The sequence below is a fragment of the Hordeum vulgare genome, chromosome 6H (genome assembly GCF_904849725.1).
Source record: "Hordeum vulgare subsp. vulgare chromosome 6H, MorexV3_pseudomolecules_assembly, whole genome shotgun sequence".
NCBI classification, from domain to species: Eukaryota; Viridiplantae; Streptophyta; class Magnoliopsida; order Poales; family Poaceae; genus Hordeum; species Hordeum vulgare.
In genome coordinates, this window is record NC_058523.1 from 345,482,803 (window position 1) to 345,498,846 (window position 16,044).

Here is a 16,044-nt window from a genome sequence, read left to right on the forward strand (position 1 = left end):
TTGCATTATCTTAATATCAACACATTTATCTCCAAAACTAGTTTGACAGTTTAAACTGAATTTTCAAAGAAATTAGTGATCCAAAACTAGTTTAAACTGAATCTGAAAAAGTACAGTTTGACAGGAGTAAACTAGTTTAAATTAGTGATCCAAAACTAGTTTAAACTGAATTGGGGGGCGATTGTAGAAGAAGCCTGAACCTTTTTATCACCCATAACATTAATCCCACAAAACCAAAGGAAGAACATATCTCCATATTAGGAACGAACAGTCTGACTGCATACACACCATCTCTGGTTAGCTTAATTTAGGTTATCCCAAAGAAAAAAACCTCTCCTCTGAAAGCAAAGGAAAGACAAGAGCTGCCGGCTGCGCTGGACAACTACCTGCATTGGCTCAATGAGATGAATAACTCAAGACTGATGCTTTCAATGAGATGAACAAAGATCCACGCTTTGATAGGAATTAGAGGGGGCATGGACGAACCTTGGGGCCCATGGTGACCTCGATGTCGTTCGTGAGGTCGTTGACGCATCGCATACTCGCACCGACGCCAAAGATGACCTCCTTCGTCGCATACTCGTGCGCTCACTGCTGCTTCTCGCTCCCGCGCCGCCACGGGCGAGCTGCTGCCGCATCATCGAGGAGGACCTGGAAATGGCCGCCGCCGCCGACTAGTACATGGCCGCGTGTTTGTGTGTGTGAGGTGGGTTTGCTGGGAATCGAACTCGAAGAAGGCCTCCGCTGTCGGAGAGCAGATCGAAAGAAAAATCCGGCCTTCTCCTCACCTTGGATCACGGAAGGAGGAGGGGGCAAGAGAGGGAAGCTGGGTGGAGGGTGGAGGGAGGGATGGGGCGGATGAGCTCCGACGACGCGCGGGGGGACTGCGAGGGAGCTGAGCAGGGGAGCTCCTACGCGGGCGAGCGGATCTCCGGCGCGGGAGAGGAGTGGAGGAGAGGAGCGGGGAAGTCGATTGATAGTGAGGGGCTTGTCGGGAATTAGCTGGGGTTTTTTCTGAAAAAAGTCCATGAGGACAAGCTTTATCGGACGGAGGGAGTAGTAAAGAAGATACACGAATCTATCAAAGAAACACTTTCAGGTTTTTAATGCGCCATTTGTCAATTAGTTTTTTTTAGTCTATTTGTCTTTTTTTTTGAGGGAGTCTATTTGTCAATTAGTGATTTCGCTCAATGCCTATTCCGGCTCCACACATATTTGGCCCGAGTGATGCTTCATCCAGCCCATTAAGAATCCTGACCCACGACGGTTAGCCTTTGGCTGCTCGACTCCGGCCGAGCGCGAGTTCTGCCTTCAGTCCACCACCGACGGCCGTCTCTCCTTTTCCCCACGGCGTCCAAAACCCTAGAAACCTCAGGGGAAGGAGGGAGAATTGTGTGTGTGTGCGGCAATGGAGAAGCTGGACGAGAGCAAGTTCGAGAAGCAGCTGCAGCTCTGGGCGCTCCGCATCCCCCGCGAGCTCGCCTCCGCCGTCACCCGCTTGCTCCGCTCCGGGTAACACCCGCCGCTCACCTCTATGATCTAATGATCCCAGTTGGAGGATATCACAACATCTTGAGGGTTCTAAGTAGCTGTCGTGTTTAGTAGCAGTAGTAGCATCGGAGTAGTAGCACAGAGCTGAGTTTTCTTGCCCCCCTGCTTCTAGGCCCCTACTGGACATGCCGCGGGTCAAGCCTGTAGTTGAGGACCCTGGGAGTGACAAGAACAGACTCGTGGTGCTGTCGGAGAAGATCCAGAACCCAGGTATGCCTTAACCTCTCCCTGGAACCAAGCAGATTTTCAAACTTGTGAGGTGCTTGTCTGTTGTTTGTGAGAACTACTCCATAAAAATGACATCAAACCTGCTTCTGCGAATTAACCAAAAACTTCTAGTTACCGTCAAAGCTTGAATTCCATAGCAAGAATTTAGACTTGTTAAACCCGTTTGGTTGCCTATGTCTCCGTTGCTATTGCTGTCCTCTGTTGTGCTTGTTGGGTTCTATTGCTGTCAAACAAAAAACTTAAGGACGTGTTTGGTTTCAGATTGGTAACGCAAACGTAAACGCAACGAGTTTACACTTTCAATGTAAACGTAATGACCAAAATAATATGCTTGATTACCTACTGTAACGTCAACAAATACTGGTGTTTGCGCCGTGTATCCACTCATCTGCTGGACGGCTTGAAGAAAAAAAACTCATCTGCTGGAGGTGGCAGTGGAGTAATGCGAGCAGGCCGAGCATGCGGTTGAAGGAGGATGAGAAGGAGAACGAGTACTTAGAGGTCATGCTCGATGTTATTGGCGATGATGCGGTGGCCATACAGAGTTGAACACTGGTGATATGGCTGCTGGCCTGGGGTGCCGAGCGGGCCACCGTCGGTGATGCCCGGCACCGCGGCTTTCATCAAGGCTGAGGGCCGAGCTGGGGTGCATCACGTCGTCATCGAAGAGGGAGACGAGCCACCCGCTGCCGTCGGCGTCGGTCCACCGCCGGCTGGACAGGAGCATGACTGGCTGCCACCTACGGGGCCTTCAGTTCCTGAACCAGAGTGTGGTGACGCATGACTGTCCAGAGGCGAGAATCGGTTTGAGTGCCTAGCCGCCGCCGGCCTAATCATCCGGTCACGCTTCGGGCGTGGCGACATTGCTCGTGTGTGAGAAGGGAATATAGAGAGGATAGTTGTAGCCTGTAACGTTTTCTGTCATGGAGGATTTCTGGCCAAATCAGATTTGCATTGGGCTGGGAATTGATACCATGTTATTAGATTACAGGGCAACCAAACTAAACATGATTTCACGATATCCTTTAATGCTGCAATCAGATTATATCTTACAAAAGCAGTAACCAAACACGTCCTAAATGTATTAACATTTCTCTTCTTTTATGTCCCATCGAAGAATCTTACGTCCATTATATCTGGTATGCAGATTTGTCCGACATTCCGGAGCAGGTTCACAATTCCTTGAAGCAACTCTGCAGTGTTGATGTTGTACCTTACATGTTGACTCTTGGTTATTCTTACTGGAGTGCTGGTAAGTTTCTCTTCTGTTCTAGGTCATCCGATTCCCATAATTTTGTTGTGGTGTGCTCCTTGTTGAAGTGTATATGTGGATTGCCTAGCCCTTTCCATTAGTTCGGACTTTTGGTTGCGTTGGCTAGTGCATGAAGCTTAACATGGTATCAGAGTCTAACGTTTTGAGTTCAAGTCCTGGCTTTCGCAATTTATCCAAAAATTGCTGCTGCCCCCCTTTGTCCACGTATAGGCCTCTTGAGGCATACCTCTGAGTCTATCCACGTGTTAATTTTCCGCGTCACACGTGAGAGGGGGTGTTGAAGTGTATATGTGGATTGCCTAGCCCTTTCCATCAGTTCGTAGTTTTGGTTGCATTGGCTAGTGCATGAAGCTTAACACTCCTTAGTTGTGATCTATTGTATTCCTGTATGTCAGTCTTCTTCAAGTGCAGATGGTAAATTAATTTTCTTAACTGAAATCAAGCACTTTTTGAACATTCTGGCTTGCTCATAAGGAATCAGGAATATTGCTAATAACCCCACTCTTTATAGTTTGGGATTTCATCTTGCAAGAGTTAATTTTACCCAGTAAATGTGCTTCATGTCTTTGGTTAGATGCTTATCTTTGTATTTTGCACAGATCAAATTCTGAAGCAAATATTGCCTGAAGGAGTAGAGGTGCCCTCTTCTTTTGAAACAATTGTTAAGTATAATAAACTTTACTTCATGATGCTTCCTTTCTGTTCTTTCATTTTTGTTTGATCTTGTTACTAATAGTGCTTTGTATGAATTTTGCAGGCCATGTTGCTCACTTAAACATACCTGATGACTTGCTAGCATACAAAGATGTCGTAGCAAAGGTTATCTATGATGTAAGGCTGTTTTTCCTATTTTTATTCCTGAGTAACTCGCTCTTATACTAATTCCTACGCAATCAGGGACACTTAATTTGGAGCAAGTGCTTGTTCATGTACATGAACCACAGCTTGTATTTACCTCTGAATGTATAAGGAAAACACATCTGAAGTGCCACTACTTGTAAAGTCATGATGTACAAAAATAATAATAAAAAAATCACCTAGCATTCTGTTGTATTTACATACTTTATTACTTCATACTCCCTCCGTCCGGAAATACTTGTCATAGGAATGGATGTATCTAGATGTATTTTAGTTCTAGATACATCCAATTTTACCCTCTTAAGAAGAACGAGATACTTGATATCCTCTATAACGGACTTACCGATGCCTCTAGAGACCACCTAGATAGTTGTGCCGGTTGTGTTTTTAGGGAACGAACTGTAGAACAAGCTGAGACCCTACTGAATAACCTCTTGATCAACGATAATGCTTGGACTATTCCCAAACCACCTCCTAAGACAACTCCTAAGAAAAGAGGTATTCTATTCCTCAGTCCCGAAGATATGCAAGAAGCCAAGAAATCTATGCAAGAGAGAGGCATTAGAGCTGAAGATGTCAAAAATCTACCACCTATCGAAGAGATCCATGGTCTCGATAACCCGGTACATGTAGTAGAAGTGAAGTCTCTGCGTAGGTTTGATGAGAGTGATATTCCTTTTGATAAACCTTCTAGCCTATGCTTTGATGAATTTGACAACTTTGTTGCCAAACAACAGAGTTTCAATGATTACGTTAGCAGACATTTGGAACAAAGTACTCGTATGCTTAGCCATTTAAGTGCTTGTGTAGACAGAAATGTCAATGCTCTGAAGCTTCTGAGTAAACATGCCTCTATGATTACTACTCAGGTAGAACAAGTACTTAAAGCTCAGAATGACCTGCTCAATGAATTAAATGACAACTCTGTCAGAGTCATTACTAGAGGAGGCAAAATGACTCAGGAACCTTTGTATCCTGAAGGTCATCCTAAGAGAATTTATCAAGATTCTCAAGGAATCAATGCTGATACACCCAGTCATCCTAAGGAGAAGAAGAAGGATGATAGAAACTTGCATGCCAGTTCACCAAATACTGTCACACCTGAAGAACCTAATGATATTTCTGCGTCTGATGCGGAAACACAATCAGGTGATGAACATGAACCTCGTGACAATATGGACAGTGATGTTCATAATAATGCTCAACCTAGCCATGACGAGGATGTGGAGATTGAACCTACAGTTAATCCTGATAATCCACAACCTAAGAGATACGACAATAATGACTTCACTGCTAGGAAGCATGGTAAAGAAAGAGAGGCATGGGTTGAGAGACATATGCCCTTTCCTCCTAAGCCATCCAAGAAAAAGGATGATGAGGATTTTGAGCGCTTCGTTGAGATGATAAGACCCGTCTTTCTGCAGATGCGGTTAACTGATATGCTCAAGATGTCTCCGTATGCCAAGTACATGAAAGATATCGTGACTAATAAACGGAAGATTCCAGATCTTGAGATCTCCACCATGCTTGCCAACTACACTTTCAAAGGTGGAACTCCTAAGAAACTTGGTGATCCCAGAGTGCCCACTATACCTTGCTCCATTAAAGGAAACTACGTAAGAACTGCCTTATGTGACCTTGGAGCCGGTGTTAGTGTTATGCCGCTTTCTCCTTATCGTAGACTTGAGTTGGATAAGTTGACACCCACTGAAATTTTTCTGCAAATGGCCGACAAATCAACTGCTTTCCCTATCGGCGTTTGCGAGGATGTGCTTGTTGTGGTTGCTAATACCACTATCTTAACAGACTATGTTATCTTGGAAATCCCCGAGGACGATGCCATGGCTATCATCCTCGGAAGACCCTTTTTAAACACTGCAGGGGTTGTTATAGATTGCAACAAAGGCAATGTCACTTTCCATGTCAACGGTAATGAGCACACAGTGCACTTTCCGACGAAACGATATCCAGTACATTGCATTAATGCTATCGAAAAGACTTCATCGATTCTCATTGGGAGCTTTGAATGCCCTATTCCTCGTGTCAAGATGAAGTATGATTTGCTTGTTGGGGAGATACATATCCCCATTGAGGTGACTTAGTGGCTATTCGAAAATTCTCCGTTCTCTCTTGCGATTCGAGAAGGTTTTGTCATAAGGACTTGATCAACCCCATTGACGGATTTCTTCCGATGACCATGAAACGGATGAATCAAAGAGTCACATACCTCTGTTTTGAGCTTTCCTTTTCTGTTGCTTAGAAGAAAAATGATAGAATTAGTTTAGTTTTTCCTGTTTTCTGTTTTAGCGTCCCCGAGAAAAATACCTCGAAAATAAAAGTTCTCCGATGGTCCTGAATATTTAGTATGTTTTTTTCTGGAATTTTTGAAAATTCCTAGGCCTGAGAGCTAGTTAGGGGGGCTGACCAGTGGGCCACAAGCCCCCCCACCGCCACCTACCCCCTGGTGGTGGGGTGCAAGCTTGTGGGGCCCATAGGCATCCCTCCACTCATTCCAGCTCCCAGCCTCTTCTTCCACCTCCAGAAAAAATTGTTTCGCAGCTCAAACCTGTGTTCTTGCTCATTTGGCTATGATTTTTGATCTCCTTGCTCAAAGCACCATTCTCCGAACTATTTTGGGGAAATTGCTCCTTGGTAAGTGACTCCTCCATTGGTCCAATTAGTTTTTGCTCTAGTGCTTTATCCTTTGCGAATTCTTGCTACCTTGGTGACCCTGTTCTTGAGCTATAAATGTTGATTTTAGTTGGTCCCAAGTAGTTTTAGCGCGTGATACGGTCTCTAGGCACTAGTAGGAGTAGTTGCTACAAGGTATGGTTGGTCCTCATTCACTTTTCTCTTGAACTTCAAAAATTTCAGCAAAAGGAAATTATGTTCAGGAGGAAGTTTCATGGTGGTTCCTCAAGTAAGAAGGGTCCTCGTATCTCCTTTCGGGAGCCCGAACCTTTTCAACTAAGGGACGCACCGGTGCAACCATGTGAATGGCCTTCCGATGAGTTCATGATCGAAGCAGGCTTCAAGTATGAGTTTGATGCACTTGTCCGCAATGCCGGGTTAGAAGAATTCCTCTCACATAAATGTGAACAGTATGCTATGCTCACTGCCTCTTTCGTGCGTAGATTTAAATTTTTAGTTGGCCATGAATCATCCATACTGTTTGATCTGTACGATAAATCCTATACCGTGGGTCTGGAGGATTTCAATAGGATTTGCAAGATACCCGATGGAGGTAGTGTTAATGATCCTCCTAAGTCTTCGGTCAGAGACTTTGTCTCCGGTATAACTGTTGGAGAAACCAGAGATATCACGCAAGCCACCATAGGAAGCATCCATTTCCCTGCCTTGCACTACCTTGCCCTCTTCATTGGTAGGTGCGTTAACGGCAAGGGTGCACAATGTCACCTATGCGCTTCCGACCTTAGTATCCTTAAGAGCGCAGTAACAGGTGACAGGAGCTTCAATATGGGAGCTATTATAGCAAGGAGGCTGAATAAAAATGCTAGTGAGGGGGATTTCTTTGGTGGAGTTTATGATACACGCTTAGCAAATTTTCTTGGAGTAACCATCCTCTAGAAGACCCTCCTCTCCGTACAGCCTACCTTGATCGTGTCGCTCTAACACGCTACCAGTTCCTTGAGAGAGATCATGGATCCCTCCTATACCGCTTGATATTTAACCAGCAGCGTGTTTTCCATATTACCCTTCCTGCTCCTGCTTTCTTTGACTTTCACGTTAAACGAAGATACTACATAACCATAGGAGAGGCAGAGGAGTATGAGAGGGAGGCGACTGCTGCTCGACTTAGTGAGGCAGCTATTCAGGCAGTGGCTGTAGCACTCCCGTATAACACCCATTATGACTTTGGGTTTCGCCAAGATCATCCACGGGAGTAGACCAAGCTAGGCCAAAAGCCTAAGCTTGGGGGAGTACGTGTTCTCACCGACTTTATATTCATGCTTATGCTTTCACTCTGTTAGCCGGTGTTTACACTTTGCCACTATATTATCCATGCTAGTTTCTTTTTGTTTTCTTGTTTTCTTGTTTTGTGTCCTTTTGAGAAAACCCAAAAAGATTTTTCTTTCTTCTTTTTCTTGTTGGGAGCTTTCCCGTGTAAATAGCTTTCTTTTTCTTTGTGTCAAGGTAGAAGATATTGGTTACAATGTTTATTGGTTCTTGCATGCTTACCTGTTTAGCTTTCAAAGAGCCATATTATTTTGTCTTCTCCTTTGTATTTGCCTGCAGATTCAGCTTAGTCCAATGCGCTTATTATCGTTTTCATCGTTCGATTGTGCAAATGAAAGGCAATAATGATAATATATGATGAAGTGACTCAGACTGAATAGCTGGTATGAACTCTATCTATTTTGTTTTTGTAAATATGACTAGCTTGTCGACCCAGATTTAGCTTTGTTGTGAGAGAACCATGTTTCAATGACAACTTAGAGATCATAGTTTCTGATGCCATGCTTATTTAGCTGAGAGCTTATAATGGTTTGTCTTGAATGCCAACATAGATTTTGAGATGACTATGATGTAGTATGATAGGATGGTATTCTCCTTTGAATGATTCAAGTGGCTTGACTTGGCGCATGTTCATGCATGTAGTTGAAACAAAATCAACATAGCCTCTATGATGTTCGTGTTCATGGTGATTTATATCATGTTCATGCTTGCATTCCATGTTAGTCAAACTCATTGCATCTTGATGACCGTTGTCGCTCTCTAGTTGGTCGCTTCCTAGTCTTTTGCTAGCCTTCACTTGTACTAAGCGGGAATACTGCTTGTGCATCCACTCCCATAAACCCAAAAGTTTTTCCATGAGAGTCCACCATACCTACCTATTTGCGGTATCTATCTGCCGTTCCAAGTAAATTTGCATGTGCCACTCTCTAAACCTTCAAGAAATAAATATGTTTTGCATGCCCGAACCGCTCATGTGGTGACAGAGGGCTATTGGTATCTTCCATGCTAGGAGTGTTATCCTCGACATGTGTTTATTCACAGTCATTCACGAGAAAGGGGCCGGTATTTGGGATGCCCAGTTCCATGCTTAAATCGAAAACATAACTGTAAAACAAGACTCCCCCCGGATTGATGTTAGTATGGATGGTACCCGAGGATTCGGCTAGCCGTGGAGTGTGATTGATTGGTGGTGGGGGAGTTAAAACTTTACTTTTCTGTTTGGGAACCGCCTATAGCATGGGTAGCATGGAAGATATTGAGAACTCTTGGTCATTGCGTTGACAATGAAAGCATGCCACCCAAAATTATTATCTCTGTTTTCAAAGCTTGAGCACTGGCACCTCTGCAAATCAATGCTTCCCTCTGGGAAGGGCCTGTCTATTTATTTTCTTGTCGAGTCATCCTCCTCTTTTATAAGCACCAATTAGAGAGCACCTCTGTCATTTATATGCTTTGTTTTTGATTGATATTGAGTATGACTATGACTAGATCTTCGTTGCTATGAATTACAATGTTTAGTCAGCCCTTGATCTTTGAAAGTGCTCTGCATTTATGTTTTGCGGTCTCACAAAGAGCTAGCGAGATACCACCTATTCATATTGCTTCATGCTTGTTTTGATTGAAGTATTGGTATTTGAAACTCATTATTATTTGCTCGTTAGCTGATTATGCCATTGATATTAGTTTACCGTGAGACCTTTGTATCATTTACTTATGTGGTTAACTTGTGATCTTGCTGAAATTCTTGTTATGAGTTAGACATAGTTGCAACAACAAGATCAAACAGAGTTTGTCAAAGTTTTTCTTTCTCTCTCAGTTTGTCAACTGAGTTCCTTGAGGACAAGCAAGGTTTTAAGCTTGGGGGAGTTGATACGTCTCCATCGTATCTACTTTTCCAAACTCTTTTGCCCTTGTTTCGGACTATAATTTGCATGATTTGAATGGAACTAACCTGGACTGACGCTGTTTTCAGCAGAATTGCCTTGGTGTTATTTTTGTGCAGAAATCAAAGTTCTCCAAACGTCCTGAAAATTTACGGGGAGCAGTTTTGGAAAATATCAAAAATATCTACGCCAAGTTCCACCTCACGGGGTGGGCGAGTGGGCCACAAGCCCCTGTTCCGCCACCACCCCGCCTGGTCGCGGTGGGCAGGCTTGTGGGGACCACAGGCACCTGCCGCCCCCAACTCCAGCTCTATAAGTTGCCTTTCGTCCCAGAAAAATAAGAAGATAAGGTTTCGTCGCGTTTTCGATACGGAGGCGCTGCCACCACCTGTTCTTCATCTGGAGGGCAGATCTGGAGTCCGTCTTGGCCTCCGGAGAGGGGAAATCGTCGCCATCGTCATCATCAACCTTCTTCCCTCTCCAATTCCATGAAGCTCTTCGTCGTTCGTGAGTAATCTATTCGTAGGCTCGCTGGGCGGTGATGAGTAGGATGAGATCTATCATGTAATCGAGTTAGTTTTGATGGGGATTGATCCCTAGTATCCACTATATTCTGAGATTGATGTTGCTACTACTTTGCCATGCTTAATGCTTGTCACTAGGGCCCGAGTGCCATGATTTCAGATCTGAAATTATTATGTTGTCACCAATATATGTGTGTTTTAGATCTAATCTTGCAAGTTGTAGTTACCTACTATGTGTTACGATCCGGCAACCCCGGAGTGACAATAACCGGAACCACTCCCGGTGATGACCATAGTTTGAGGAGTTCATGTGTTCACCAAGTGCTAATGCGTTGGTCTGGTTCTTTATTAAAAGGAGAACCTTAATATCCCATAGTTTCCTTTTGGACCCCGCTGCCACGGGAGGGATGGACAATAGATGTCATGCAAGTTCTTTTCCCTAAGCACGTATGACGACACACGGAATGCATGCCTACATCACATTGATGAATGGGAGCTAGCCACATATCTCTCTGTGTTATAGGTGTTGCATGATGAATATCATCCAAACAAATCACCGACCCATTGCCTACGAGTTTGTCCTACTGCTGTTACTTGTCTTGCTCTGCTGTTGCTGCTACTGTTGCTACTGTTGTTACTTGTCTTGCTGTGTTGTTGCTACTACTATTGCTACTGTTGTTACTTGTCTTGCTCTGGTGCTACTGATGCTACTGTTGCTACTTGCTACTGATGTCACTACTGATGTTCCTTGCCACTGCTATTGCTCGTTACACTGCCGTTACTCGCTACTTTGTTGTTACTATTGTGCTTCCAGATACTAATCTTTCAGGTGTGGTTGAATCTGACAAATTCAGCTGCTAATACTTGAGAGTATACTCTCACCTCCTGACTGGCTTATCAACAAATTGGGTCAAATACTCTACCCTCGAAAACTGCTGCGAACCCACACGCTGGTGGGCCATCAACAACATTCTTCTAGTTTCATTGTTGGGGAGTGCTTTCAGCATTCTTCCGGTGCCGTTGCAGGAGAAGGTTTGTTGTCATAAGCATTCGTCTAGCTAACGCCAGAGATTGCGCGATCAATCGTCACCACCACCAGAGCGCCGTCACGCTGCCGGAGTACTCATCTACTTCTCTGTCTTGCTTGCTGGAGCAACAAGGCTGAGATCATCGTCGAGTTGTACGTGTGCTGAACGCGAAGGTGCCGTCCGTTCGGCGCTAGATCGGAAAGGATCGTGGGACGGATCGCGAGACGGTTCGTGGGACGGATCGCGAGACGGTTCGTGGGACGGATCGTGGGATGGTTTGAGGGACGGATCGTGAAGACGTTCCAATACATCAACCGCGTTTCTTAATGCTTCCTGCTGAGTTATCTACAAGGGTACGTAGATCTAATCTCCTCTCATAGATGGACATCACCATGATAGGTCTTCGTGTGCGTAGGATTTTTTTTGTTTCCCATGCAATGTTCCCCATCAGGAACATGGACTCTTCCTTGTAGGGTTCGGCCGACCCCTTCTTCTTGGAGTAGGGGGCAAGGCTGCCTCCTCTCCCCTCCTCCTATATATACTAGAGGTTTTGAGGGTTTTGATGCAGAGAAATCAGCCAGGGCTGCCTCTCTCCCTCTACATATGTTTCTCCTCTAGTCTAGTTCGACAATGCTTAGGAGAAGCCCTTCTCGATTAGTTCACCACCACTACTACCACACCGCCGTGCTGGAGAACTCATCTACCTCTCTACCCCCTCTTACAGGATCAACAAGGCGGAGATCGTCGTCGAGTTGTACGTGTGCTGAACGCGGAGGTGCCATCCGTTCGGCACTAGATCGAGATGGATCGTGATGGGATCGCTGGACGGATCATGATGATATCGCAGGACGGGTTGTGATTCGAATCGCAAAGATGCTCCACTACATCAACCGCGTTATATACGCTTCCGCTTAGCTATCTACAAGGGTATGTAGATTCACTATCCCCTCTCGTAAATGATCATCACCATGGATAGGTATTGCGTGTGCGTAGATTTTTTTTGTTTCCCATGCTACGTTCCCCAACATAAATTGATAGGTCTAAAGTGAGATAGATTTGTGGGGTTTATTACCTTAGAAATAAGCACCAGAATCATATCATTTATGCATTCGGGGCTCTCATCCCCTGTGACAATGCTCAATACAATCTGTGTAATTTACTCCCCACAAATGTGCCAATGCAACTGGTAAAAATGCGTCGGGGATCCGTTAGTACCCGGCGCCTTCGTAGGGAACATTTGGAATAAAGTTGTTTTTACCTCATATGTAGTGTATGGGGCGCACAACGACGCATTCATCTCTTCTGTTACCTTTTGTGGTACATGAACAAGAACATCCTCCATATTCTGGACCCCCTCTGATTCATATAGTTGCTGATAGAAAAAGTTGGCCAGCGCCTTCAATTCTCCCGGGTCACCTATCTCAACCCCGGGCGAATTCTGGAGTGCTTTGATCATGTTCTTTTTTCTTGTGAGGCTAGCACGAAGATGGAAGAATTTTGTGTTTCTATCCCCAAATGTTAGCCATTCCACTCGGGCCCTTTGCCGCCACATGATCTCCTCCCGATGATACATCTCCACCAACTTCTCATTGATTTTTAGTTCAACATGAGACGGCCCCATCCTCAAAGGATCACTACAAAGTTCATCCAACATCTGTTTCAGATTCTTGATCTCCTTTCGAACACTTCCGTATGTATTATTACCCCAGTTGTTCAGATTTTCAGACAAATTCTGAACTTTCATTCTCATGTCTACCACTGAAACACAAGGCACCCTAGGGTCCCAGCCCTCCGTGATTAAATCCTTGAGCCCCTTATGTGTCGTCCACATAATCTCGTACTTAAAACTACGTGTAAATTGTGGCCGTTGGTGGGTTCCAAAGTCCAGCAACAATGGGGCGTGATCCAAAGTAGCAACCGTGAGGTGTGATAGTGACGCTAATGGAAACCTCTATAACAAACCCGCAGTAACGAGAGCCTGTCAAGTCTACATCTTGTATAGCTTCCACCGACCACCTTCTTTTCAAAAGTCCAGAAACCGGCCTTTGTAGCCAAGATCTAGCAACGTGCAAACATCACTGGTGTCTCAAAATGCTTGAATTTGAGCATTGTTACGCTGCCCCACTCCCACATGCTCTTCTGGATGTAAGACTTCATTGAAATCCCCTATACATAACCAAGGCAAACTACTCAAAGTGCTAATATTTTTTAGGACCGTCCATGTTTGGTGGCGCAAGTGTGTTTGAGCTTCTCCATAGACACAAGTTAACCTCCATAGATCTTGTCCCTGCTCCTCTACAGAAACATCTAAGTGGTAAACAGAATAACCCAAAATTTCTATCTTTATTGAATTGTTCCAAAAGAGACCTATTTATCCACTTCTACCATTACTATCAACTACATAAGCCTTATCAAAACCAATAGAACTAGCCAAAGTTTCTACCCTAGCACCCTCAACTTGAGTTTCTACAATGCACAATCGCGAAATCACGAAGTTCATGAACTACAACGGCTTTACCCGCACCATGGTAGTTACATCAGAAGACACTCATTGGGCCCAGCGGTGCCCCTCGTCGGAGCCCGCCAAAGTTTTGTCTTGGTTCACCACTATCCCACTTTTGCCCGAGGTCTTGTCTGGTTTGTTTCCCACTTTAGCTCTTTTGGTTTCCTGCTTGGCACTTGGGCTCGTCGGAATTGAAGGTGGGGGGGTAGGAGATTGCTCTTTCCTGTAAAAATAGAAGCCGCCGCAGAATCAGACAGACTGCTGAGTTTTGCTTGCTCCGATGCCCTTTTCATGTTGTTCGCATCCTCCATCACCGCGTCTTGATCTGCTTCCCCAACCTCCATCTCATTAATGTCAAGATCGAGTCCTCTTGCATGACCTCTAGCGCGGGCTCCCCGACATCCTCCTCTTCTACCACGACCACCCCTGGTCCCTGTCTAGTGTGCATAGTCCACGTTACCCTTAAATCTTTGAAGATGAGGGCTGACGGAGGATGGATGCCACTGCCATGTTCCTTGAAAAGATGTCCAAGCATCCCACAAACAACACACCAATCCGGGAGTTTCTCATATCTAACCCTATAAATCTGGCGTCTGTCATCTCGAATCAACGAAACAACGTTCTTCAGAGGCTTTGTGACGTTAATCCTAACCCACACACGGTGAAAATTGCCCGCAAAATCCTGAGATTATGGCTTTGTGAATAGTAATTCCCCGACCTTTGCAGCTAGGGATGGGAGCAGATGAGAATATAATGGTGGCACATCATGAATCTGAGCCCAAATCTTGACAGTATCAAGAGGAACAGTCGAGGGTTTCGCCAAACCATCATAGGGCTTGATTATGACCGCATCACCTCTAAAGTGCCAAGGCCCTTCTTGAGTAACTCGCTCCCAATCTCCAAGACATGAGAATTGCACCATATACAAGTTATCCTCAAGTGGCTTAAAAACCACTTCCCGAGCAAGATCCCAAGCTGATCGCATGTTCCGAAAGAACCAGTACTGAGAGTAGGTTTTGGCAGAATTCACCCTAGCCAGTGCGATCCACCGAGCCGCCTCCATCGATGCTTCCATCTCATCGAAAACCACATCATCCAGATCCTCTTCCCACGGACCCAATCCCTTCATCAGAAGTTGCACATCATCGATGTCAGATGGACCAGCCTTAGCCGATCCCGAAGCCCAATCCGACGCCATCTTTGAGACTCTAACCCGATTAAGAACAAGATCGGGTTGTGGTGGTAAAACCCTAAACCTGAGCCTATCACCCTCCGCATCCTGGAAGATCGGCCGCACGAGCACGCCCTAGCAGGGAATAGGTGGGTAGCTTGAAACGGCGGAGGTAGGGGGCGATGGTCTCAACGGCGGCGAAAATCACCACCGAGAGGAACAAAACCCTAACATGAGGGAACTTCTTACCAGTGAATCTTTTCTATTGGGGGGGGCAAATGTCACATCCCTGACACCTTAAGCAAGTTAGTCTTGTGCTCATGTCTTCCTTGCATTTGCATCTAAGAATTTTCAACAAGAACAAGAAAGTGGCAAAGGAAAAACTCAAAACCCTAGCCACTACTTTAAATAAAGGAAATCTCAAACTAGTTAAAATCAATGAACCCAAAATGGCCTCAAGAAATGTTCAAACTTTCTGATAAATCATGAAAGAAAATGAGCATTGGAGAAAACTATTTTCTTGACACTTTAAGCATTTTAAATAAATGCAAAAGCTACTAGTTTCAAGTTTTAAATTTGAAATCAGAAACTTTAAATTTTCAAAAATGTTGAAAACTTTGGAAATGGTTGGAAATATTCCAACAAATATCCAGGTGTGTTTAAAATAGTTTTTACAAACCAATTTGGAGCTGAAATAAATAGCAAAACAATAGTTAGCAAAACAGAAACAAAATAGAAAAGAAATAAGAGAAAGAAATGACTTACCTCTATTTGTCACCGGCCCAGCCCACCAGGGGCTCCCCGGTCATCTTCCTCCTCCTGCCAGAAGGCAGGGGAGAAGATGAGCACGGCGGCCGAGCCGGCCACCTCCTGCCTGCCTGCTCACTGCTGGAGGCCTCCAGGAGCGCCAGCGCGATGCCCGCGTCTTCTTATCCTCCTCCCCGCGGTTCTATCCTCTCCCTAGGCCTCTCGATCCCCTTTCCCTCTCGGATCTCTCTCTCCCCGAAGCTCCGGTCACCGTCGATCTGTCGTCTCCCGGTCCTCCCC

At 45.1% G+C, this 16,044-nt stretch overlaps 1 protein-coding gene across 1 annotated transcript in view; it reads left to right on the plus strand.

The window, feature by feature from the left end:
• The first annotated feature begins 1,238 nt into the window (after positions 1–1,238).
• Positions 1,239–16,044, plus strand: part of LOC123402498 (tRNA (guanine(37)-N1)-methyltransferase) — a 33,013-nt gene continuing 18,207 nt past the window's right edge. The window contains exons 1-5 of the mRNA XM_045096421.1: positions 1,239–1,512; positions 1,664–1,761; positions 2,927–3,031; positions 3,652–3,714; positions 3,810–3,883. Coding sequence (XP_044952356.1) covers positions 1,409–1,512; positions 1,664–1,761; positions 2,927–3,031; positions 3,652–3,714; positions 3,810–3,883 — 444 coding nt within the window. The 5' untranslated portion in view covers positions 1,239–1,408. The remainder of the gene's footprint in view (positions 1,513–1,663; positions 1,762–2,926; positions 3,032–3,651; positions 3,715–3,809; positions 3,884–16,044) is intronic.